Source organism: Brachycentrus maculatus, unplaced genomic scaffold, assembly GCF_059751285.1.
Source record: "Brachycentrus maculatus isolate JH-2025_06_01 unplaced genomic scaffold, ASM5975128v1 h1tg000370l, whole genome shotgun sequence".
NCBI classification, from domain to species: Eukaryota; Metazoa; Arthropoda; class Insecta; order Trichoptera; family Brachycentridae; genus Brachycentrus; species Brachycentrus maculatus.
In genome coordinates, this window is record NW_028281119.1 from 1,995,001 (window position 1) to 2,020,471 (window position 25,471).

The 25,471-nt window shown below is 32.3% G+C and overlaps 1 protein-coding gene across 3 annotated transcripts in view; it reads left to right on the forward strand.

Annotated features, from left to right (window-relative positions):
- LOC148303387 (uncharacterized) overlaps nucleotides 1–25,471 on the forward strand; it is a 112,838-nt gene that overhangs the window by 73,149 nt on the left and 14,218 nt on the right. For 2 of the 3 annotated variants that reach the window (XM_088270020.1, XM_088270023.1), the window contains exons 3-7: nucleotides 14,709–16,037; nucleotides 16,193–16,327; nucleotides 16,779–17,429; nucleotides 18,669–18,782; nucleotides 22,491–25,442. In XM_088270020.1, coding sequence (XP_088126146.1) covers nucleotides 14,709–16,037; nucleotides 16,193–16,327; nucleotides 16,779–17,429; nucleotides 18,669–18,782; nucleotides 22,491–25,442 — 5,181 coding nt within the window. The remainder of the gene's footprint in view (nucleotides 1–14,708; nucleotides 16,038–16,192; nucleotides 16,328–16,778; nucleotides 17,430–18,668; nucleotides 18,783–22,490; nucleotides 25,443–25,471) is intronic. The other variant, XM_088270022.1, reaches the window with a different exon arrangement.

The following is a 25,471-nucleotide window of genomic DNA, read 5'->3' on the forward strand; positions in this document are numbered from 1 at the left end:
TAATAAAAATTTTGTCTAACAAAAATCTGCCTTTGCTCCCCTGGCCTGGAAATTCTCCGGACCTTAATCCTATAGAAAACGTATGGAGCATGTTAAAAAATAAGGTTTACTCATTTCCAAATCCGACAGTAGACTGTCAAAAAAAAAATATTCAAAAAAATTGGTCAGAAGACGAAGAAATAAAAAACATAATAAAACAGTGCATTTTAAGTATGCCAAAAAGAATTGAGGCAGTTATTTCTGCCAAATGTGGAAATACTAAATACTAACTATATTTATATGAAAATATATGCATAATTTAAGCGTAATAAAGTGTTCATGTGTAAATAAAATTCAATGTTGTTTTATTTAAGGTTTTCTCTGAGTTATTCCTGTTTGAATTGAGAAATTGCGTGAAATTCTGCGTGGCCCTAATTCATTGAGTAGATACTGTAGTATGATAGGTGAAACATATTTTGTATTAGAAATAATCTATCTTATGACGACCAATCCGATCAGGTGCCCTATGCACCACTTGGATGCAGATATTCGAAAAGAACAAGAATGTTTTTGTCAGTAATAATACAAATAATACACATAATAAAAGGTAGGGTTGACCATCTCTGTACTGCGCCGTCCAGACGTTCGATGACCCAGTTACCGACCTGTCGACCACTGGTACCGGTAGAAGGTACTCTGGCAGACATGACGCGTGTGCCAGTAACTGTAGCGGCCGACTACAATATGCATTCGGTGCATGTGCATTTCAGCAATTCGACGCGCTGACGCAGAAAAACATGGATTATTGCGCACAATAAGTGGTTCACTTTCCTTAATATGGTGCTTGTAAAACTAGAGGCAACCCTGCCCATAATTGAGCGCTTTGTAACCAAATGTAACTATTAAGAGTTCATCACTTTACTGACGCATTTGGTACACAAATAATAAACTAACTTTTCTTGAATGTTTTTCGCAGATGCTCTGTGACACATTTTATAAACTTTATAAAATTAAACAACTTCGTTTTAACCAATTTTATTTTATTTTATTATAAGTACACTTCAACCAACCGGTTTCGACAAGAACCTTGTCATCATCAGGGTTTATTAAATTTTAAAACATTAAAATACTAAAAAACATTAAAATAGTCATAGTTAATTACATTCCCTTACCAAAAACTTCCACACACTCCGTATACCAAATGAAAATATGATTTAAAAACTCCTAAATGTTATTTTTATATTTTTAAATCATATTTTTTAATGGTGTACGGAGTGTGTGGAAGTTTTTGGTAAGGGAATGTAATTAACTATGACTATTTTATTTTTTTAGTATTTTAATGTTTTAGAATTTAATAAACAATTAATAATATAATAATAGGTAATGACAAGGTTCTTGTCAAAACCGGTTGGTTAAAGTGTACTTATAATAAAATAAAAAAAGTTGTAAAAGCAAAGTTCTTTAATTTCATAAAGTTTAATAAACTAACTAACCAACTAACATTATTAAATGAAAAATAAAAATAGTTCAATGATACGTTTTATGATTAATTATGTTATTACAAAAAAGCTAAACAAGAAGTCTAGAAAGGAGTCCAAAAGCTTTAAAAAGTATAAATCCAGTTGGTTATATAGACCCTAGGTCATAAACCATACATGTTCATTTTCTTTTTATTTTTATATTATTTTTGTGTCTGGTTGCGTTCATTTGTAAAAGGTACCAAAAATAAATACCCCTAAAAACTTTTATCTATATATATAGGTACACATTAAAAAAGAACAGTTTTTTATAGTCTCTTAAGAAGTTTGGTTAAATGTTGTCTTTATTTACTTCCATCGTTTTCAGTTGTACTATGGTAAATTTTTAAATCATGTGTACCTTCATTACTTTTATCGTAAATAAATAAATTAAAGGTGATGTTCTAACGAAATGTTAGAACATTATAAAAATAATACCTGTAATGAGTGAGAGAATCAATTATAGACTATTTATATATCTGAGAGTGAGTGTTCTAATGAAAGTATCATCAATTTTTTCACTTTCAATGAATTTTTCCAAAATTACGTGAGAATTACAATAATCACTTCCCGGTGCAGTGCATTTGATTCTCAAAATGTTATTTGGAGCAATGAATATTTTAAATCATATAAATTTTCATAAACTTTGTCACTTTGTGGTAAAACCTATCCATTTTTAATTTAAATTTTACTTAATAAATACCACTATTTCTTAAAGTCTACTGTGATACGTGTTTCGATGCATCCCGCATCATTTTCAAACACCGTATACGGTGTTTGAAAATGATGCATCGAAACACGTTTCACAGTAGACTTTGAAATAGTGATATGTGCTAAGTAAAATTTTTATTTAAAAAAAGTGCAAATCTTAAAGTAAACCTCAATTATAGTAGCTAATCTTATAAGCCAAAGAGCCAATATGCACATTACAACAATTAAAAAATTCCTTTAGAGCCAAATCTGTTTTCAATCTAGTACACATTTATTAAATTATAATTTCAGACCTTTATTAAATTACGGGTACACCCAATAAAACTTGATATCACACATCGCTCACTCCTTTCAAGGACGTCATAAATCAAAACTCGTCAATTTTGAGTTGTGCATGTTTTTAGAATGCCCAGAAAATGTACTATATCCCAGCAAAAGAGGCATATTTTAACCTAATATTTACCCGCTACAGGGCAGAAAGTGTTGTTTTTGCATTTTGAAGAAAAGGCATTGTTAAATTATTTTTTTAAATATCCTAAATATTTTATATATAGAGAAAAAACCTTCAGGTTTTACCTAAAAAGATCTGTTGCACAGTAAAAAGTTTAGTGAGTGGCTTGATATTTGTTTTTAATACATTGTATTATATTAATAAACTTTAAAAACGTTTTTTGATTTATGACGTTCTTGAAAGGAGTGAGCGACATAATAAGCATTTTATTCATTGATCAAAAAAGGTTTTGAAAGTAAGGTATCCATAGTAACACTACTTATTGCGAATGATGTCCTTGCATCTCCTTTGAAAGTTGGATCAAGTCAATGTTGTATGTCGTTATTTCTACCACGTTTCCAGGTTCTCGTCAATAAGGCGATTTCTCAGTTTGCTTTTTAAAATGTTCATGCTCCAAAAATATTGTTCGCATGAACGTAGAGTCGAAGAGCCTTCCCGTGGATATTTATGCCGTAGCTACACTTAAAAGGGCCACATGCGGCTCCAGAGTCACATTTTGCCAATCCATGGTCTAAGATTAACAAAACGAGAGTTAATGTTAATAATAATAATAATAATTTGGATAATTTGTATAGCGCCATTTTCGTAAAATACTACCTCAAGGGCGCTTATAAAGACAAAGATAATAATAATAATAATAGGATGATGATGATAATGATATACAAAAAATAAATGGATTAAAACGTCGTCAATCGGTCTCGGGCCGTCGAGTCTGGAGCGGGGAAAAGATGACAAATTAAAACGCCTTCCTCTTGATCCTATGGACTGGAAAATGGCCAAGGTGTTGGGCAGGACGCCTTCTTGAGCGACGGTCGTCACGCTGGAGGGCAGCTTGTTGAGCTCCTCGTCATTGTGGATGGCCAACTTCCAACTTCCAGACTAGCACAGTCGGGTTCAACACAGTTCAAACGGGACTTCGCTTTTATCCTCTTTTGACGCCTTTCCGTTATCCGACATGATTGTTTTGTCTCTGAGGTTTTCGTAGTTCGATTTCATCAAATTTAACCGTTTAAGCACACGTTCTAGGATCGTTATTGTCTTTGCACATTTTTATTGCAGTCATTTAGGTGAATTCAGAAATATCTCGTTAGAAGGTGATCAGTCTTACGCCTCAGATACTTCAAATACTTCATTTAATGAATATGTGTATACATTTTAGGCGATCGGGTAATCAAACTTGGAAACACTTGAATTTCAACTTAAGTTACTTACTTACTGCTACACATAAGAATATTATGTATTTGAGAAATTTATGCGGTGTTTAATAGAGTGGAAAAACCACATATACAACATTGAACACATATTATTTTATTAAATCAAACAGCGATACAATTAATAACATTTTTTATGAATTGTTATTATCAGTTGCGATCTAACATTTCAAGCTTATGTAATAAGAATATTATATAATATACATAATTTTTATTTTTTCCTGTGTAATATAATGACGATGAATGAAGGGAAGGGGGACCGATGAGTGCGGTTGGTGTTATTGGATTAAGGCGGAAACGGATGCATAAAAAATAATATTTTTCAACATGAACTAAAACAGAAAATGTCAAACAATAGAAGGAAACGAGTATACATATAACTAGACAGCGGATCGGTATTTGATGAAAAATATTTATTTCGATGTCTTTATTAGGCTATGTTGTCATTTTGTATTGCTTTTCAAATGTGTGCTTTTTGTCGCTTATCAAATTAGGAACTAAACATACATTTTTGATTATCAAACACCGTATATCGTACGCAGATAATGATGCTCAATGCATCGAAAGACGCGTCGCGATAGATTTTAGATAATAGTGGTAAATACTACGTAACATTTAAATTAAAAATAGATATTATCTACCACAAAATAACAGCCGAATCAATTATTGAAATTAGAGCATTTATATTTAAATGCGATATGTTATAATGATTTTCATCTTTCTATTTGTTGAAATATTAATTGAAACGAATATTATAACATTACAGTAAAACCTCGATATAACGGAGTAATTGGTGGGAGGGCATATGCGTTAACCCAGAAGTTCGTTTATTAAAAAGGTTTAAAATAAATCACAAAACTGTATTATAAATAAATAATACAAAACACAAATAAAATCACATTTATTGTCTTCGGACACATGTCGTGAAGTGACGTTGCTGTTTGATATCGACGCGCTTGCTATCAGTAATCCTGCTTTAAAAAAGGAATCAAGATTTGTTTGCACTTTTAAAGTTTGTTGTTTTTTTTTTTTAACTAAATCTTTAAAATTACGAAAATGCGCATAATAAAGTTTAACTTCGTTACCTAATGAATAGTGAATAAATGTTATTAGATCGTCGAGATGTGATCATATCACTAATAACTTTATTTTTAACAGTATTGTTGTTGCTCCGACTAGATGCAGTCTTCGAGCGGGACGGCATTATGTCTCAATTTCTAGTGTTAGATTTATGACATGATTTTCATGGCCGCTAAAAATTGTTTATATGTATCCGAAGTTGTCCGTTAAACAGAGGTCCGTTATATCGAGGTTTTACTGTATTAAAATAATTGAGAGGGATAGATTTACAGTATGATTGATGGATATGCTATTCGTTACGCAAAAACTAACTATTAGTGTATAAACCGTGATCGTTAATTTTATTTTATTTTTTTAATTTTATTTGTGTTTTGTATAATTCATTTATATCTTAATATAGTTTTCATATTTGAAAAAAAGTTTTGTGATTTATTTTAAACCTTTTTAACAAAACTTCTGATTTTAACGGATATCCCCTCCCACCAATTACTCCATCATATCGCGGTTTTACTGTGTTGATTATTGAGAGGGATAGATTTACAGTTTGATTGATGGATATGCTATTTGTTACGCAAAAACTAACGATTAGTGTATAAACCGTGATCGTTAAAAAAATAACGCAGATTGCGATATGATCAGAATACTGAGAAGAATTCGGAACATTTCCCACGCGGTCAGTATATTTGGAGGGCATTCTAGAAGCGAAGATGAAAAATGGAATAATTTCTCGGTTAGCAAATATTATGTAGGTCCGATAGCATAATATTACTAAGAAATAATAATCGTAATAAATTATATCAAAGTGAGCGAAAGTAGAATCTCATAACACGTGTTGTTTCAGGTTAAAGAGGCATGGAAAATACAATGATTAATTTATGGTTAGCAACAAGTTATTCACCTACGAAATTTCAGCTCAATTTGTGACGTATATCATTAATTGGAACGAGAAAATATAATTTCGTATTAATCCATCCTTTTGTAATCTGTCCATTTTAATCTAAGACTGAAATTTGGTTTTCAATATTCTATATGATGGGCAGATATTGAATTAACAATAAGGGCTGTGTGAAAGTAACGCATAAAATGATCTGGTTTACTATTAATAATATTTAGTAAGAAAAATCCTTCTAAATCAGGGTTGTCATCAGTCTCAATTTAGTAGGGACATATCACCATTGCCGACGGAAGAGTGCCGACTTTCCAACGACCAGACCCTGAAAATGTCCTGATATTCAGTTGAAATACTGTAGACATGCGTGATCGAAATAAATAACGACTTCTTTAACCGTTTTAGTGCTGAGATTTTTCTTATATGTATGCTAAAATTGCTGAAGACTTTTTAGCAAAAATGGTCCCTTTCAAATTAAGTAGTAAATATACTAATATTTTTGAAACTCCTAGATATATAATTGATTTTATGACGCACTACATATGAGTTCGCAATAGTCATCTTTATAGGATTGAGAAAGCTTTTATTTAGTAGAGACCGTTTTATTTGGATGTATGAAAATTTGAATAGTGTGGTTGTCAATCGTGGGTAGAATGGTGAATGCTCCACGTGTGTAAAGTCACTTATCAGCTTATTATAGGTCATAAGCCCTGCAGATACCCGAACTTCCATATTCTTCTTTATCTTTGTTGAGATATAAAAAACGTAAAAATAACTCTTAGATGGAGAAAACTCAAATTTGTGAACAAGTATTTAGACAAATACTAAAAAAAGCTCGATAGATGTTTCATAACAAGTGGAGACATCTACAATATTGACATCTCATCCGTAGGGTGAATAATCCAGTGACTGATATAATAAATTACATTAAAATTGTATAAAATATCACCCTGAATGGTAAAAAATAAGTATGTAGTTGTATTTGCAATATGGCATCTCAACAATATGAAAGAATATGAAAGTCTGGGTATTTACAGGGCTGTCATTTTTTCGACTTGTTAAATACACAGACCTCCACATTTTTCTTCATCCATGTTGAGATGTCAAAAAAAAATTAAAAATAACTCATAAATGAAAGTATTTGGACACACTTAAAATGTTGTGAATATTTTAAGGTCTTCGATTATACACATATTTCCCTACTCATCAGAATGTAATTTGTTTACACCGGAAAAGTTTTTAACAATGTAGGTATCTAATTTCTTTTTGACGACATCCCGTAAACTATGTAAGTCAGTTGACCGAGTCGCTAGTACCTAATGCGGCGTTTAGCGAGACACAATGGAGAAACTTACCTCAATGCTAATACCTTTCGACGAAAGTTTACTTTAATTGCTCATGTTTAATTCGTTCCACCGTAATATAACTTTTCCTCACAAAATCGGTTATTAAAATAATAACAAATTCATTTTATGCCGGATAATAAATAATACCCATGACTTAATTTCATTTGGGTTTTGCAATAAAAAATCATGTAATAACTTGCGCTACCTAAGAAAAACGATTATTTTATATACACTTTATGAACATACATGATACATTAGTAATTTTCAATAAAAACCTATAAGTAAATACAGAAATGTAAATTTTCGTTTTTAGATCAATCAGAACCTAAAATATGGCGGTGTCAAAAGTCTGCGTAATCGGAGGGCATGTATGACTAGATGTATTGATGTGAAGGAGGCGAGGAGTGTATGTCAGGACAGAAGAGTGTGGCGTTCCATCCTCTCTGCCTACCCCTGCGGGGAAACAGCGTGTTGGTAGTAGTAGTAGTAGTAGTAGTAAATTTTCGTTTGAGCAAAATCTTTTCAAGTTATTCACTGATTGCTTAGAATTTTTGACATAATATCTACATAAATAAAGATGTAACAGATGACAGGTATAAAAATGTAAAAAAAACAGTATTGTTATCGCAACGCCAGTGCCATCTGTTGAATGTAACACCAACACACCCAATACTACGCATGGCGGACAGGGTGCTTCTTGTCAATGAGCATTTTCTATGTTTTTGATTGCATTGTAGTTTCACAGATTTTCAATATTTTCATGGCTTCACACACACATACACACACAAATATATATAAATATATATATATATATATATATATATATATAAATATATATATATATATATATATATATATATATATATATATATATATATATATATATATATATATATATATATATATATATATATATATATATATATATATATATATATATATATATATATATATATATATATTTATATATATATATATATATATATATATATATATATATATATATATATATATATATATATATATATATATATATATATATATATATATATATATATATATATATATATATATATATATATATATATATATATATATATATATATATTTAAATATATATACACACATACATATATATATATATATATATATATATATACATATATATATATATATGTGTATATATATATATATATATATATATATATATATATATATATATATATATATATATATATATATATATATATATATATATATATATATATATATATATATATATATATATATATATATATATATATATATTTAAATATATATACACACATACATATATATATATATATATATATATATATACATATATATATATATATGTGTATATATATACATATTTATTAACTTAGAGGTATCGTATCCGGAAGAAATCAAATAAATTTGAGATGTATAGAGTTGTATCGATTTTGTCAAAATTTAAGTGAGACATGACTATAACATGACTATACAGGATATTATATTGCAATGATCGATAGATCTTGCAAAAACCCAAGATCAATGATCTACATTACTTCAAAGTGATTTTATCTTATGAGTAGCCGCGGCATTGTTTGTTTCATAATGAATATTCGGGTTAGAACGATCTATTGAGTAATCACATGTAATTGATATTAAACAGGATGTATAATTTGTTTACGATTCTCAACATGTAAGAGAATAAGTATTTAATATACATGTCGCTCACTCCTTTCAAGAACGTCATAAATCAAAAAACCTGATTTTCAGAACGTTTGTAAACTTAAAATAAAACACAATGTATTAAAAATAAATATTAAGCCACTTATTAAACTTTTTACTGTGCAACAGATCTTTTTAGGTAAAACCTGAAGGTTTTTTCTCCATTTGAAAGATATTTAGTATATTTAAAAAAATAATTAAATAATACCTTTTCTTCAAAATGGAAAAATGACACTTTCTGCCCTGTAGCAGGTAAATATCAAGTTAAAAATATGACTCTTTTGCTGGGATATAATAAATTTTCTGGGCATTCCGAAAACATGCACAACTGAAAATTGACGATTTTTGATTTATGACGTTCTTGAAAGGAGTGAGCGATGTATTGAAAAAAAATCTTTTTCTTAACTTAAGACTTTCATCTTCTTTCGTTTAAAAACTTTTATACTTCGTCTTAAGTTAAAACACCGACAGTATATATTCATATATTATCCATAGGGTGAATAATCCTGTGTATGATAGAGTAAATAAATGAAATATTACAGTTTATTAAAATTAAGGTATCCTATGAGCGAGAGCGTGCTTTCCATAGAGTCAGAAAAGCAGTGCCTATCCTAACTTACCGTGCATATAAAAACACAACCAGTACCAACCCAACCTTAATAACTAGTACCTAGCTTACATTACTATCTTCTTTCACTGCCTACCCTGGTAAGTAGTATCAGCTTACCTTACTTTCTACTTCTACGCATAGGTACCCTAATTAATTCTCTGTGCACGCCAGCGCATATGATTAACATGGTTTAAGAAATTATTCAACATTTTTTTGCAAATTGTGGTACCGAAGTTTTCTCCAATATTTGCACTAAACTTAAGTTTATTAACGTTTATTATCATATAAAATTATTACATTTATAACAAACTTCTGTTGATACATATAAGCCCGCCTTTCCAGGTGCATTAGGAGGTCAAGGTAGTTTTATACCTTGGTTTATTATGAATACTTTGCAGAAATGAAAGTATTCATAGAAGACCAAGATATAAAGGTAATATTATTCTACGTCAGGGAGTTATTTGTATCGTATCAACTTTACCATAAATTAAGGTTAAAAAAGTCGCGTGTTGATTTGTAGCACTCACATAGAACTTATTTGACCACATTCACCTGTAAAAACACGTCTAAAAATAACAATAATTATATGTTTATCTGATTTTAATATATCACTTTTATGTCGTTGTTTTTTTGTATATGCATCTGTATTATTTCTATTTCAAACTAATAACTGAAAGCTAAACCGTAAAATTGATTACCTTCCCTTTGTGTAACTTACGATTAAGATGACGCTGCATTTTTTGAAGTACTATACTACATATTACTGAGTGAGGATAAGGGACAAATAAGAAAGCGTTCGTTTTACCTTTTCTTTCATATTACGTTTATTTTTACATGTTTTTCCTTACCCTTATCCGCACCTAATAGATAGAGCACTGCATCGTATTGACGTAGTGTTATCTTGATTGTTAACTTACACGATGGCAAGTTGAGCTTCAATACTATACCAATAATAAATACTATAGTGATAAAGTTAACGCAGCAGCAGGCACCTCGGTGGTTGGAGCGCTACGTGCAGCGCAGACAAGGGATAACTGGAGAAGAGTCATTGCTTCCAAAAAGGTCACAACCCTCAGTAATGAGGAATAAGTCGGAGAAGAAGATTAGTGTAATATCAAAAATATTTATTTTCACTCCTCCTGGGAATCGAACCCGGGACCTCCAGTACAGAAGCTAAACACGCTAACTATATATTATACGGACATTTTTACATGTTACAAAGTATTATTACTCCAGTAATACTTACTGTTTAATATTATGTATTTGCAAACATATAATAATACATTAAATAATTGAATGAAACAAAGTGATAACGCACTACTCTTTATAACAGTCGATCTATAAACTGATATATGTATTTCGGAGCTAATATAAAATATGTCAGCTCCTCGAATAGCATATCTGAGCCGCAAAAATAAATTATTTGATCCATTTAATATTATCTGTGATCTGTCGTTATCTTTTATCAGTTATGAAATGATTATAATTTTAATAATTCATTTGCATATTATAGCAAAAATTGCCTTCATTGATAATGTTTAAAGAAATCTTGACACGTAAATATTTTTATTATTTTATATGCATCCGGTGAAGCATTTAAGTATACATAATACGTAGTTTAATTGAGGAACGGAGAAAGATATTGTGCAACAGTATTATCTAATACCAAAGTGATTTCTGTTGTGTTGTTTAAAAAAAAACGCATTAAAAATAATCATCGTAGCCAAAGGGTATTCTGCATTATCAGTGAGCATTCATCATTTTTAAAAGTGTATTATTTTACTTACTTCAATATTTAATGGAGGAATAATAGATACATCATTAGATTTCTAATTTCTGTATGCTTTTAAAATAAAATCCATTTCTATCAGCTGAAAATATTTACATTATTGTACATTGATTAAATCAATCTGAAAAATTAATTCACATAGTACACGAAACGTCATCTTCTTCTAACCCTTATCCCTAAGAAACAGTCCATAGGGCACTGCATCAAATAGATGCAGTGTTATCTTGGTTGACAACATAAGTCCAAATACTTGTGCACAAATCTGGATTTTCTCCACCTAGGAGTTATTTTTTACAGGTCGTAAGCCCTATAATTGCTCCATTCGACATATTCTTCTTCATCTGTGTTGATATGTCAATGAGAAGAGAAGGAAAGGTGATCTACCCTGAATATCAGGTACCAGTTCAGGGTTATATTAAATAAATGTTAAGAGTGAAAAATCACTTATACCATGTATTTTAACCCCCCCCCCCGCATGGGAATCGAACCCGTGACCTCCAGCGTGGTAAAAATTATGTTCTTTAGCTACTGTAAAATACATAAAATGTAACGTAGATTCTGATTAATAAGATTTTTAAATGCAGTAATCTTTAAAAGAAAAAAATATTGTCGTTATTGAAAATACATTTTTTGGCTTTGCGGTTTGTTCATATTTAAGTGTAAAAAAATCATTTATAGCATTATTTCCGCGGGAATGATTAAGAGCTACAAGAAAAATCTTTTGATTGTAATAGATACAATAGATGTATACAAGTAGGTACCAGCTCATTTAAAAAAAAGTTTAATAAAAGAATTTCGAGTCCAATATAAGAACGAAATCCGATGAATTGTATAAATGGAGAGACATACAAATGAAATAATTCTACTGGATTTATTTCACTTGCGACAGAGTATTATTGATTGAACCATTCGAATCTTTGAAACAGTCGACTTATAAGGGACAAATGAGAAACGAAACGAGGTCACTGCGAAAAAGGGACATCGAAAAGATATCGTTAATTGAAACTAGTTTGGTTTTCTGATTAAGTACCATACTACATACATACAGTATCGAACAGATTAATTGATTTTTTTTTTGTATTTTCAACACCTTCCAAAAAAAATGGTTTGGGGGTGTTCCTTGTATTATGGACCAGGGCTGCTTCTTTCAGTGACTGAGATGATGAATAGCGAGAAGTATCACCCGATTCTACTGGAAAAGATACTACCAGAGATACAAAAACGAAGGTCAAATGGTAATGGAATATTTCAGCAGGATTTAACCCCCTGTCACAAATCCAAAAAATGTATTTAATTTTTCATACAAAAACAATGAACTGTGTTGAACTGGTCAAGAATTTTGCCAGACATAAACCTAATTGGAAATCTCTGCAAGAATCGGCAATCAAAAGGCATTTGGGATTAATAAAAATCGGTGATTGAGCCCAAATGAGATCATATTAAATATTAATTTGTGATATAACTAATAAACAAAAGATTTTACAAAACTTTTTACAAAAATACAACAAAAAAAAGTTTTGTTTCAATTAATCTGTTCGATACTGTACCTGTACATGTATCTCGTAGTTAAATCAGGCCAGTATGTGACTTTGAATTAATCGCGTTAATTCGCTATACTTAGTTCACATGTGACAAGTTTAGATAATGATCCGGAACCGACACGCGATCAACTCAAAAAGCATCCTTGAGCGCATCGTTTAATTAATCTACTTAATTTTTGCAATTATTTTAGCTATTTTTTTCACTTGTGAACATGGACGCCTGGATATTGTACACGTACAACTTACAAAAAAATGCGGCTACTATTCTGGAGGTCCCGGGTTCAATTCCAAGAGGGGGGGGTTAAAAAAATAAATGTGATTTTTTCACTCCAATATTTATTTAATATTATCCTGGAACGGTAATGGTACCTGAAGCGGAGGGCTGATCACCTTTCCTTCATGTGTAGACGATCAAGAAAACAATGCGTTTATATGATGCAGTACCCTATGCACCATTGGGGTGCAGATAAGGGTTTGAAGAAGAAGAAGAAACTCTGTAAGGGATTTGTAAATAAATCAAATAAAATAAATCTAAATAATATCACTAAGGTACGTATATTTTCATGCAGTATCTTCCCAAAAAAGAGACACACTCTTGTGCTTGAAGAGGGAGTTATCTTGTTTAGTTTTTATAATTGTATAGTCTATATATGTTTACGGTGTTTGTTAACTTTGTTTTTAGAGTGTTTGTGTCTTTTATATTTTTAATTTCAAAAGGAAGGCTGTTGATTTTTTTATGACAAGGTATTTCCTTCGTATCATATTATAATAAATAGATGAATAATCCCCCAGGGATGAATCCAGTATCAGTGTTCTTGCAAAAAAAATAATAAGTTCAAAATATAGTTGAAATATGCATACATGAGTTCGTTCTTATAACACCATCGAATAGGTATGTTTGCTACTGTAAGATTGCTTGGTATAAATCGCTGATTACATCAATATTTAAAAAAAATAGGGGCCAATAAACAGCTTATTTACCCCGTCAACCTAATATGTAACACTATGATATTACCGCTTATTTACCGCGTGGTTTTCCCGCATTCTCTATATGTATCTACTGTATTTAATAATCTCTTCTCGACAATTTTATATGAAAGTAAAATCGTGACCGCAAAGATGTTATTTTTTAAATTAAAGTGTAATTTGGGCTTGCGGTAGAATTTGAAGGTATGCAAACAATACATATTAAAATAGAGGCATGCGACGGTTTTATCACAATCGAAAATTTCGTGTCAAAAACCTTTAACTTACTTTCATTGAAGAATCGTTTATTTAGTTTGTATAAATATGTGATTCTTGGAGGTAATATATTAAAGGGAATCCTTTAATGCTATATCTTGGAAATAATATTAGATCTCAGTCCTCACTGATAGGACTAATTGTATTTTAAGGAGTATTATATGAAAGCTTTGTGTTTTGATACCATTATCAAATTGGTGTATTAATACCACCTCCATTTTTTGTTGGAACATGAAGGGGCGTTAAATGTCCCTCGAGACCCATGAGTCGGATTTCTTCTTTTTCTTTTTTGTTGGGGGTCGTGACCACCCTCTCTCCTTATCCTCAAAATATTTTGTCTAGTTGTCTTTACCTCTCTCTAAATACATTGCTATCCGCATCACTCCAGCCACTGACAACCTTGTGGAAGCCTCGATTTGGTCAGTCCATCTAGTGTGGATCTTCCTCTTCTTCTACTTACTTCGATCTCTCCCATTGCCAATAACTTTTCAAAGATGTTATTGTTTAAAATATTTGAAAATAACAATGCTTTCTTCATTTTGTTACAGAGAAATCTCCGATCAAGAAGCAACACACCCACAGCACCACAAGAAAATGAACAAGAAGCAGCGGTTAGTTGGGATGTTTCGAGAACGAGGAGTGAACAGAGAACTAGTTCTGAACCAAAAAGTTACGTAAGAAGAATAGATGGAACAAATAGCAGAAGGAAACTAAACCCTCCAATCGATATGGAAATAATTCCATCTGTTCCTGATCCCATGCTGCCGAGGAGTGCCAAAAGTATGAGAAGGAATGACTCGAGAAGAAAACCTTCCTCTGAAACATCGTTCGTTCAAGTGACAAACAATGGAGCATTTTCACAAACAAGAAGAGCGAGGGTTTTACCGTCTAGGCAACCGGTAGCAACCAATCCAGTCGATGTAGTCACAGATGATAAACCAGTGTCGAGAGGGCACAGGCAAACGATACAACCGAGAACACGCAATCGGGAAGAAGTCCAAGCTACCACAGCTAGGGGTCGACAAAGAAAACCGGCGAGAGAATTTACAGAACCGACAACGCGTGCACCCCGACTACTAACTACTAAACCGATAATGATAGACGAATCCAAACTTGAAATACTCAATTTGGATATGGAAAGTGGAGCAATAAACAAAGAGTACGACTACAACTTAGCCGAAAACATCATGAAAGAAAGTTCTTTCGACAGGGTCAGAACTTCGAGCTCAACACCGGCTGCAGTTGTGCAAGAACCTACTTCAACGAGAGGTAGGAACCGCAACCCTCCGGTAAGGAGTCGAGGGAGCCCGGCGCAAACGAGGCAAAGACAAAGTATTCCATCTTCTACGATAGAAACAACCACTAATCAAAACAGCAGGTTAAGAAGTCGCGGGAGAATACATCATACTGCCAAATCGGAAATGCAAACGGAGCCATTATTCGAACGAAACGAAAAAACATTGCAAACCTCAAATTTTACACCACGAACTAGAACGAGAGCAACAAATCCTACAACTGAAATATCTTCTACGACTAATACTCTTTCGAGAGGTCGTTCTAATTTGCGACGAACTTCGCCAACCCCGACTGTTCAAATGATATCTCCTACAGAAAGTATACGCGCCATGGTTTCAAATAGAAGATCGGATATAGTAACGGCATCTGTTGATAATATCCAGGAGATTGCATCAAGCGAGACGCCATTACAAGCGAATAAAAGGTTACGAAAAAAGTTGGTCAAAGAAATTAGCGCGGACTCGAACCATAATAGTGAAGCCGACGATAAGAAGGGTTCTGGCGGAACCGCGGAAGATTATGAAAATGAAAACTATCCAGAACATTTCAAGACTTTGATACTAGCAAAAGAGAATGCTGCGGTAAGTGCGATAAATATTTTCTCTTTACAAAAAATACAGTATTAATTCTTCATTTGCGTGTTGATACCGTACGCCGCTTTTAACAGTCATTGAATGACAGTAGTTTAATCATTGAATTTTTTGCCTGTGTTTATTTAAAAGAAAATTGTTTTCAGAAACAGGCAACTGCTAGCGTTTCAACACAGGACACGTTATCAACGAGAGCTTCTCAATTGATAATAAATTTGTACAATCCAGAGTCTTCCCAGTCGCCTAATGTTCTGAAGCCACCATCAACTAAGTTTCCCAGGGTAAGATATCCTTAAATCTTTTAAGCAATGAATAAATGTAATACATCTTTTTATCTCTTATCCACTTAGTTCACAGTAGCTTGCATATGCTTGTATTGGTATGTAACTCCGAGTGCATTAGCCAATGCAGCTATTCTCCTTTTCCTTTCATGTAGTACATAACTACTCTTCATTCTTCATTTCTTTTATCATATAGCAGTAGTGTCCTTCACCCAAAGTTTCTTTACTTTACTTAGATCATCTTTATCCCTTCAAAAACATCACACTCTTTGATCCAAATATTTAAAGCGCAGGACTATTCACTTTGCCTTCACATAATTAACTTAATACCTCTTGTTGCAATGTGATACTCTATCCGCCAATGGGCGTTAAAAGGGACTAGAATAATTATTATTTTAAATAATAAAATAGGGATGTTGATGATTAAATGTGTTTTTTCTTATGTTTATAGTTTCGCACACAAAAAACATCACCGATTTCCCCGAGTGAATCTGGAAGCACAGGTAGTGAGAATGCTAAAGAAACCAATAAAGTAAATACTGTTTTGAAGAGGAAAGTAAAAGATAGTCAGATTGGAAAATACAGCACAACTGACGCACCATCAGACACGCCATCAGTCACTACAAAGTACGTACGCCAGCGCAAGTTTAACGCGACTCGGTACAACGCATATAAGAAATCAACTACAGCAAGTCCTGTAGAAGACGTGCCTGAGTCTTCCCCGAAATCAAGAAGAACCATTCCCGGTTTTCGAGCCAACCTTTATTCCCGATCTAAAAGCACAACTGAGAAATCAGCAGAAGGCGTGACTGCTTCAAGTTTAGAATCACAAAATAATTTCAATGAAGTTCCGTCTGAAGCAAACGTCGAGGCCCAATCTGTCACTACCGAAATTCCAAAAAAATATCCGCAGCGCTTTAATAAATTCAAAACATTTTCAACAAAGGCCCCCTTGACTACTAAATCAGATGTTCCGAGTGGCCTGAAGAGATTGAATACGCGGAATTATCTAAGGAGAACTGATAAAAATGTATTTGAAGACAGCATAAAGAGCAGTTCTCATGAAGAGAGTAAAACGCTGCGACAAAAATTCTCAAGTCAAGTAAGTATTATATATCCGTAGTGTGCAATATTATCCCTAAAAAGTAGACTGGCAAAATTGTTTTTCATCTTGTCTTTGCCAAATCCTCATTTCAATATATCACATTTGTAATTTTATTTCTTCGACGAAAGCCGCGTCTCCTAAAACAGAAACTTGTATCTATATTTTTACATATTTTAAGATTAATCCTCATACATTTGTTTTTTTTTTTATGTCCTAAAAACATAAGAAGAACACGAAAAACAATTGATACTTTATGTTATACCAGTCTGACTTTTAAAGGATGATTTTTTTTTTTGTCATCACACTATCAAGTTTCTTTTCATCAATAGGTTAATATGGATCGTCTACCATAGTTTGTTAAATTTTTCATTTTACCCACAGTCAGTCTTCAACATTGTAATTTTTGTTTTAGGACTATATTTTTTGTGGGTAAAGATGATCATGAATATTTTGATCATAAATCGATGATACTTAAATATGAGATTAATTTATATTATTTTAAATAAACTAATATGAACAGTTTGTTCATCGCAAACATATAAATTTTATATTATACATTTTGAATATGCATACATCCGCTCACTCCTTTCAAGAACGTCATAAATAAAATGAAACTTGATTTTTCAGGAGAACGTTTTTAAAGTTTAAAAATATAGCACAATGTATTAAAAATCAATATCAAGCCACTTATTGAACTTTTTACTGTACGACAGATAAAACCTGAAGGTTTTTTCTCCATTTGAAAAATATTTAGTATATTTAAAAAAATAATTAAACAATAGCTTTTTATCAAAATGCAAAAACATCACTTTCTGCCCCGTAGTGGGTAAATGTTAAGTTAAAAATATGCCTCTTTTGCTGGGATATAGTACATTTTCTGGGCATTCCGAAAACATGCACAACTGAAAATTGACGATTTATGATTTATGACGTTCTTGAAAGGAGTGAGCGACATGCATTTATAAAATTTTCTATTATTTCATATCATTTCTCCATTAAATAAATATTTATTTTGCAAAGATTCCTTTTGTATGATATTCTTATAAATACTGTAAGATATTGGTGTTAACTAATAATTACTACAAGGTATCCTAAATCCAACCTGTCAATCGAGCATGCATTATTATTTTGAACAACGTGTACAGTATTAATTCAATCACCAAAACATTAATATGGAATATAACAATTTCCTTTGTACATTTTTTAATGTTATCTTTTAATCATGTTTAATTGAAGGTACCCAATGAAGCCAACAAAAGGTATAACCGATTTAGTTCTCGCTATAAAGCCCCATTACAGAAAGTCCCCCCCGTGTACCAAGCGACAGTTCCGACAGTCACTTCAACCGTGGTAAGAACGTTGAATCATCTATTAAAATAACACGCCATCATGTTTAGATCTAAGTCAGTCATTATTTTCACTTACCATTAAGATTATCTAATTTTACAAACATATGAATTATCTTTGTTATTTTATTAAGAACTTAAATCTTTTACTTGAATTTGTCATCACATTCATTGCACATTCCATCTCATATTGTGACTAATATAAATCTAAGGCTTAAGAAAAAAGTATCATGTCCAAGGTAAAAAACATAGATTTTTAATGAAAATAAATACATACAAATAATGTGCTTTTTACGCACTGATATGAATTATTCATATTTTACAAATATTAATGATAAATAGTTAATTATTCTTCTTTGACCCCCCATCCATACCAAGATGGTGCATAAGGCACTATACTGGATCGTCGCAGTGTCAACCTGATCATTAATTATATGAAGACAAGGTCCTGCGTTCCAGATATGATTTTTTTTATAGCCTCCGATATAAATTTGATATTATTTTAAATTATTGAAAAGTTCACTTTGTTTTGAAGTCTTGGATAAAAATTGAATAATTTATTAGATAACTATTAACTGTTTTCAATTATTCAGTTATGTAATATCAAATAAAACAAATCAATTTTGTTATCTCTAAGTTATATGGGTTTTTAAGCAAATAATGAAATACAATTATAAAATTTTATTTAAAAGTACAATTACGGTATTGCGATTGATAACACTGCAACCTCCAACAATTTTTTTGGCCACTTTATTATTGTATTTAGATTTGTACTAAGTAAAAATGTTAAATATGGAAACTGGTGTACGTATGATACCAAACTTTAATGAGTTTGTGAATTTTTAGAATTTTCTCTTTGTAATGAGATGATTTCTTGTTGTGAACTGATATTTACATTTAATTTGTAGTTATTTTGAATCAGTCTCATTTAATTCGCTGTTGGCACAGACTCCATGCCGCCTTTGATAATACTTCACATCACAGTTTGTGACAGCGCAGTACCAAAATTTGAACCTTAATTTCTCAGGACCTAGTATTGGTTGCTGTAAACAGACAACATAGATCTGCATCTTGTTGATGCTGCGTATCGTTGAAGTGACTTAAGTGCTTGTGTTTGAGAGTAAGAAAGATGCACAGTAAATATATTGAATATGTAATTTTCAATCTTAAATGGGTATTTATCATCTAAATCAGGGGTGTCAAACTCAAAAGGCACCAAAGGCTTCATAAGGTATTTTGGGTACGCCGGCGGGCCACATGAAAAAATTAAAAAATCTCATTTTCATTTTTTTCTAACTTTAACTAAATAATTTATCATCAAAGATAGTCACATGAGGTACAGTAGATCCAACTTAATGATTTTGTAAAAGAATATCATATGTTCCCATACAAAAAAAAAAATTCAATGAAGAATTAAAATAAATGAAAAATATAACTGCGGGTATCCGCGGGCCACAAAAAATATACTACGCGCCACAAAAAATATACGCAAGTTGACATGCCTCATCTAAATGGTTTGTATCATAATTGACTTAAACCTATTGACCCTTCAACTACCAATAGGTATCATTATGGTGTGCCTGACAAGTTTTAAAAAAATAGAAAAGCATTTTTTATTTTAAAAAAATTACATCATACTATTTTATGATTTTCCCAAGAGTCGTCTCTATTGCACTAGGCATTGCTAATATGAAAATGGGAAATGTGTTTAGAGCCGTTAAAAGAGTAAATTCAGTTATGATTTCACTCAAAAGTCTGTATTATGTTACTTGTAAATTCCTCTTATTCCTATAGGAATGACCTGTAATTAAAGCTTTGAGTAAAGTAACTAAAAGAGAATTGGTTTGGAGTTTGCAATGTTTGTTCTCAATACCGTCAAATTGAGTTTTATAGTAATCCCATTGTAAAGTAGCTTACTAGTGACTTATCGAATAAGCCGATAAATGTTTATATTGGCAAAATTGGTTTGTTTTTGGTACGACTTCCAAAGGCTTGGCTGAAATTCTTCGTAACGGACGTTCCCATTGCGGATTCTCTGACTGAACCGGTTTGGTTCGTAGCGGCCGACGGTCGGTTGCAAGGGAAATCCAATCATCAGCTCATTCGCTCCATCGACCATCAACCCAGGGTTAACACAAAGCACTCCCATTCACAGTGAACCTTCACAAAATGCTTTGCTTCATTACTTCATTCACATTTTCATTTTATCACATATTACTTAGAAACTAGTACATATTTTATTATTGCATTTTTGTGGTGGTTATCGAAAAACATTTACCACTGATGATCTGAACTACGTAATAACGTCTTCAATACACAATTTGAGAAATGCCCAAACTCATTTGGTTATCTTTTGGTATTTCTGGGGGTTGAGTTCTGAAAAAGCCCTAAATAGCACTACTGCGAATATCGAGACTACTCTTAACCTCTCGTAAACATGGAATGGGAGTTTTAGGTCAAGGAATATGAATTTATTGACTTTTTCTGGCCACCGGTTTTTATTGCATAGCAGCATCTGTTATCAAATCTGTAAAGATCTTTGGCTATTATAAAAATGAAATTTCAGGTAGTGTTCATCAAGTTTTTTTGTGGTTTATAAAAACATTACACATATAAAAATGATTATATATGTGTAATGTTTAGTTTTTTTGAATATTTTTTATGGTAGTAGGCATCAGTTTGATGTATTTCGAAAACCACCGCTTTTTAATTATAAGATTTCTTCTATTTCAATCTTCTCATATTCTTAATAAAATATAATCTTTTTTTTTACTAGGATAGATTAGTTAGTATATTTTTTAATTTTATATCATTACATATACACTTACTCAATTTTTATACTATAATTTATGTATGTATGTATATTATATTTTATGATTTCTTTTTATTCTTTTTTGATTGTCAAAATCTGCATTGATGAATTTAATTATTATCATTTTCGTAAAAAAATATTTCAAATGAAGATAATACATCTTTTTCCGTGCAATATGCTGCATAGTGGAGTAAGGATTTTGAATATTTCATCTAATGTTAAAAAACAGGAATTACTCATATTACTAGTAAAATTTAGTTTTTTGTGGAGTTAGTATTTCAATAAAAAAAAAAAAAATAATTGAATAAAAATATATATATTTTGAAAAATTTTTATAAACAGGTTTATCACTTGTGTTAAACTCTAACTCTTATCTACAAAGATAAACTCTCTCAGTTTCTAGACTCAGACTCTACAAAGATAAATATGGCAGCAAGCCTTGATAAAATTAATGTAAAAGAAAACTCAATTCCTATTTCTAATTATGTTATATTTTCATAGATGATAATTATGTTTTATCCCATAAAATAAAAATAAATATGTCGTTTTTGCTTATTATTCATATAAATTAATATGTTATTGTTTTATTGGTTTTTAAATTTAGTAATATATTTACATATATAATAATGCTTATTTTTAAATTTTCCTTTATTTCATATTCTTTTATTTTTATTCGTAAGTTGTCTTTTCTCAATTCGTATGTAGTATTGTAATTCAGTTTTTTTTCTTCATTTTCTACCTAATTAATAAACTGGTGTGGTCATGCATATATTTGTATTGTTTTTTTTGTACTATCTTAACTATTACTTCCTTTACTTCCACGCCGCAATTCAATGTTGTGTTGTGTTGTGTTTATGCTCTTCTTGTTTTATAAAGGCACAAGCTCATCTTTCGTTGCAGGATATAGGCGAAGAGAATACTATCTATCCCGATATTGAAATTATTTCATTCAGTCAGCCCCGAAGTACTCCGGCATCAGACAGCCTGATCACTGCGGAATCCTCCATTATGACCTCCAGATTAATAAACGTGGAGACTTCGAATCACTCTCCCTCCGTCACCGTATCTATTTTTGACGCGTTAGCCGACATTTTAACATCCACTCCGAAAATTCCTAGGCTATCCACATCGACATCGACAACCACAACCACAACCACAACTCCTAAAAGTATATCCGAAGAACAAAAATCATCCATTGATAAAATAATTGCAGTGAGTACTAAAGAAACAATTAGCAGTAGTAAGAGAGATTCTTCAGCGAGAATCGAAGGATCTACAGAAACTGGTTTCACTGTACAGTCTGAGAGTAAATCTTCTCAGGTAACAACAACTAATCAACCTGTACAGCTATCTACGGAAGGCATCTCGGGTCTTGCGACGACGTACAATGTGAAATCAACTGATTTTCTATCTGTAACTCCTCCCACGGAATCCTACACGTCCTCGCCTGCGAGTCCTGCATCTCCGAGCTCACCGCACACTGTACTCCCATCATCCACCAGACCACCAGTTACCGATAGAAAACCATTTGCTACACTCATTTTATACTCCACCACCCGAGCCGCCGCACCGACCGCTTCACTAGAATCCGACACTGTCACTACACCCGGCACTAGGCAAGCATTCACCACCCTCTCAAATACAAACCCACCCGATGTAACACAGAATCCTACATTTAGACAGCTCGATATAAATAACTTCCCCAACCAAAACAGCAATGATCTGGAAACAGATCAGTCATTCATACCACAATCAGCGGGTGAAAGTGCATCCAATGTTTCAAATAAGGATACATTCTCTTTTAATTTTGCCTTTTTGTACAACTTTGTCGCTAATACATCTACTTTGTCCGATTTAGCCGAAAAAGGTTCAATTAATACCACGTCGGCTACATTTGATCATTTCATTCCATCCGATTTGCCAACCATAACAGAAAACACTGTTGTTAATTCAGATATAGGCTTTAGAACTCTGCCTGATATTATAGGTTCTCGTTTTGGCGAAGAACAACATGCCTCGTTTCCCACTACTCCTTTCACAAATACTGCAGTCACGGAATCTTCGAAAGTGACGGATATACCCACAATAGGTGATAACCCTGGGGTTGTAATTTATTCTAATACACCTTCATCAAGGTCAGTGACGACGCAACTGTCAGATATTTATAATTTAGTTACCCTGACTCCAGAATCTTCTACATTGTCTCCTCTTGGAAACACTATTTCTCAGGTAGAATATAAAACTCCCGTTTACTCATCTACATCTTTAGACGATAGAGACATGACGACACTGTTCTTGACTACTGAAATACCCACTACAGATTCATCAATTCAGACCACAAACACACCAACTACGAGTACACCAATCTCGACAATAAATTCTGACTTACTAACAATAATTAATAGACTCGCTTCCACTCGAATCAATGGCTCTGCAGTTCCTCAGGTATTGGGTTCATCACGTAGAGCGAAGCTGCTTAGAGACATAGAAAAAATAATTTTTGATAATAATATACAGTCAGTCGGCAATGGAACAAAGTCAAATTCCGAGGATTTATTATTTGCGGAAGTAACCACCCAATTGAACAGTTTATTGACTGACAGTAAAATAAACGACTTAAATAAAGCAACAAGTATTTATTCATTCCAAGACAGTACAACAACTTCTTCTAGTGACATATCTTTTGAAAAAAGTAGTCAATTTAGTGTGGATTCCATAACGAAATTTGCTGAATTTAAATCAACCGAGTTTCAGACAACAGAGAGCGAAGTAACTCTCTCTAAAACTAGTACAGTTCCTAATTTGCTTACTACTTTATCCATCAAAGATAGAACGACTGATCATACAACACAATCAAACTCATATACCACCATTGAGACGTATATTTCAACGGTAGATTCAACTAAAGGATTAATGACAAATATTGGTGATGTAGAATCTACACCAGACCTGTCATTTAGGTCATCGCTTGATGATTCTTTTATGTCAACAACTCCTTTCTCCATGCTAAGAACAGATTCATTACCATCATCCACTGATCTCCCTATATCAACTTCAACATTCGGTACTACACTTACATCGAGTACAGAAATTCCATCTACATCATCGACTTCGGAGGCTTCTATCTCATTAACAACAGACTTTTCTCCTCTAACTATAATGGAAGATGTATCATCAACAATAAATATGGATGAGACTACCACTGATTTTCCTTTAACGACACTACCATTTGAAATGTCAACATTTCCAAACATTTTGTCGCGACTCTCCTTAGATTCCAATACATCTAGCAGTACACTGCAAACACCACAAACAACTCCTTACCAGTGGGTTCCGCCCTTCCCTACAGCTTGGCGAAAGAACCCGAGTACTATCTCTGAAGTATCTGCGAGGTTTACCAATCGCTCGCCAATAGCCCCTCCTGGAACACAGAGTTCGACTACGGCTCGGCCCAAAAAGGATTATTACATATACGGGGTACTTCCCAATAATACGGTGGTACGAAAAAATCCCAACAATAATGAATTGGAGACTCTCACAGAGGCAAGTCCTTTCATTATATTTGGAGTATTAGCAAATAACACAGTAATCAGAAAGTTTCCTAACGGAACAAACGTGCCACCTGTAAAGCAGCAAATTGATGTTCTTCCGATTGATCCACGAAGTTTGAAAAATCCATTCAGTATTGTATACCAATCTCCCGAATCTATACAACCGATCAATAACATAGCGGAAGATATAAGCACTAATGAAATAACACAAAATAAATTGGTTGAGAATTCAAATACTCACACAAGCACCGAAAGTAATGTTCCAATGAAGGATGCTCCTGTAAATAACACACAATCAATGGTACTTCTGTCTTTATGAGCGAGAATGGA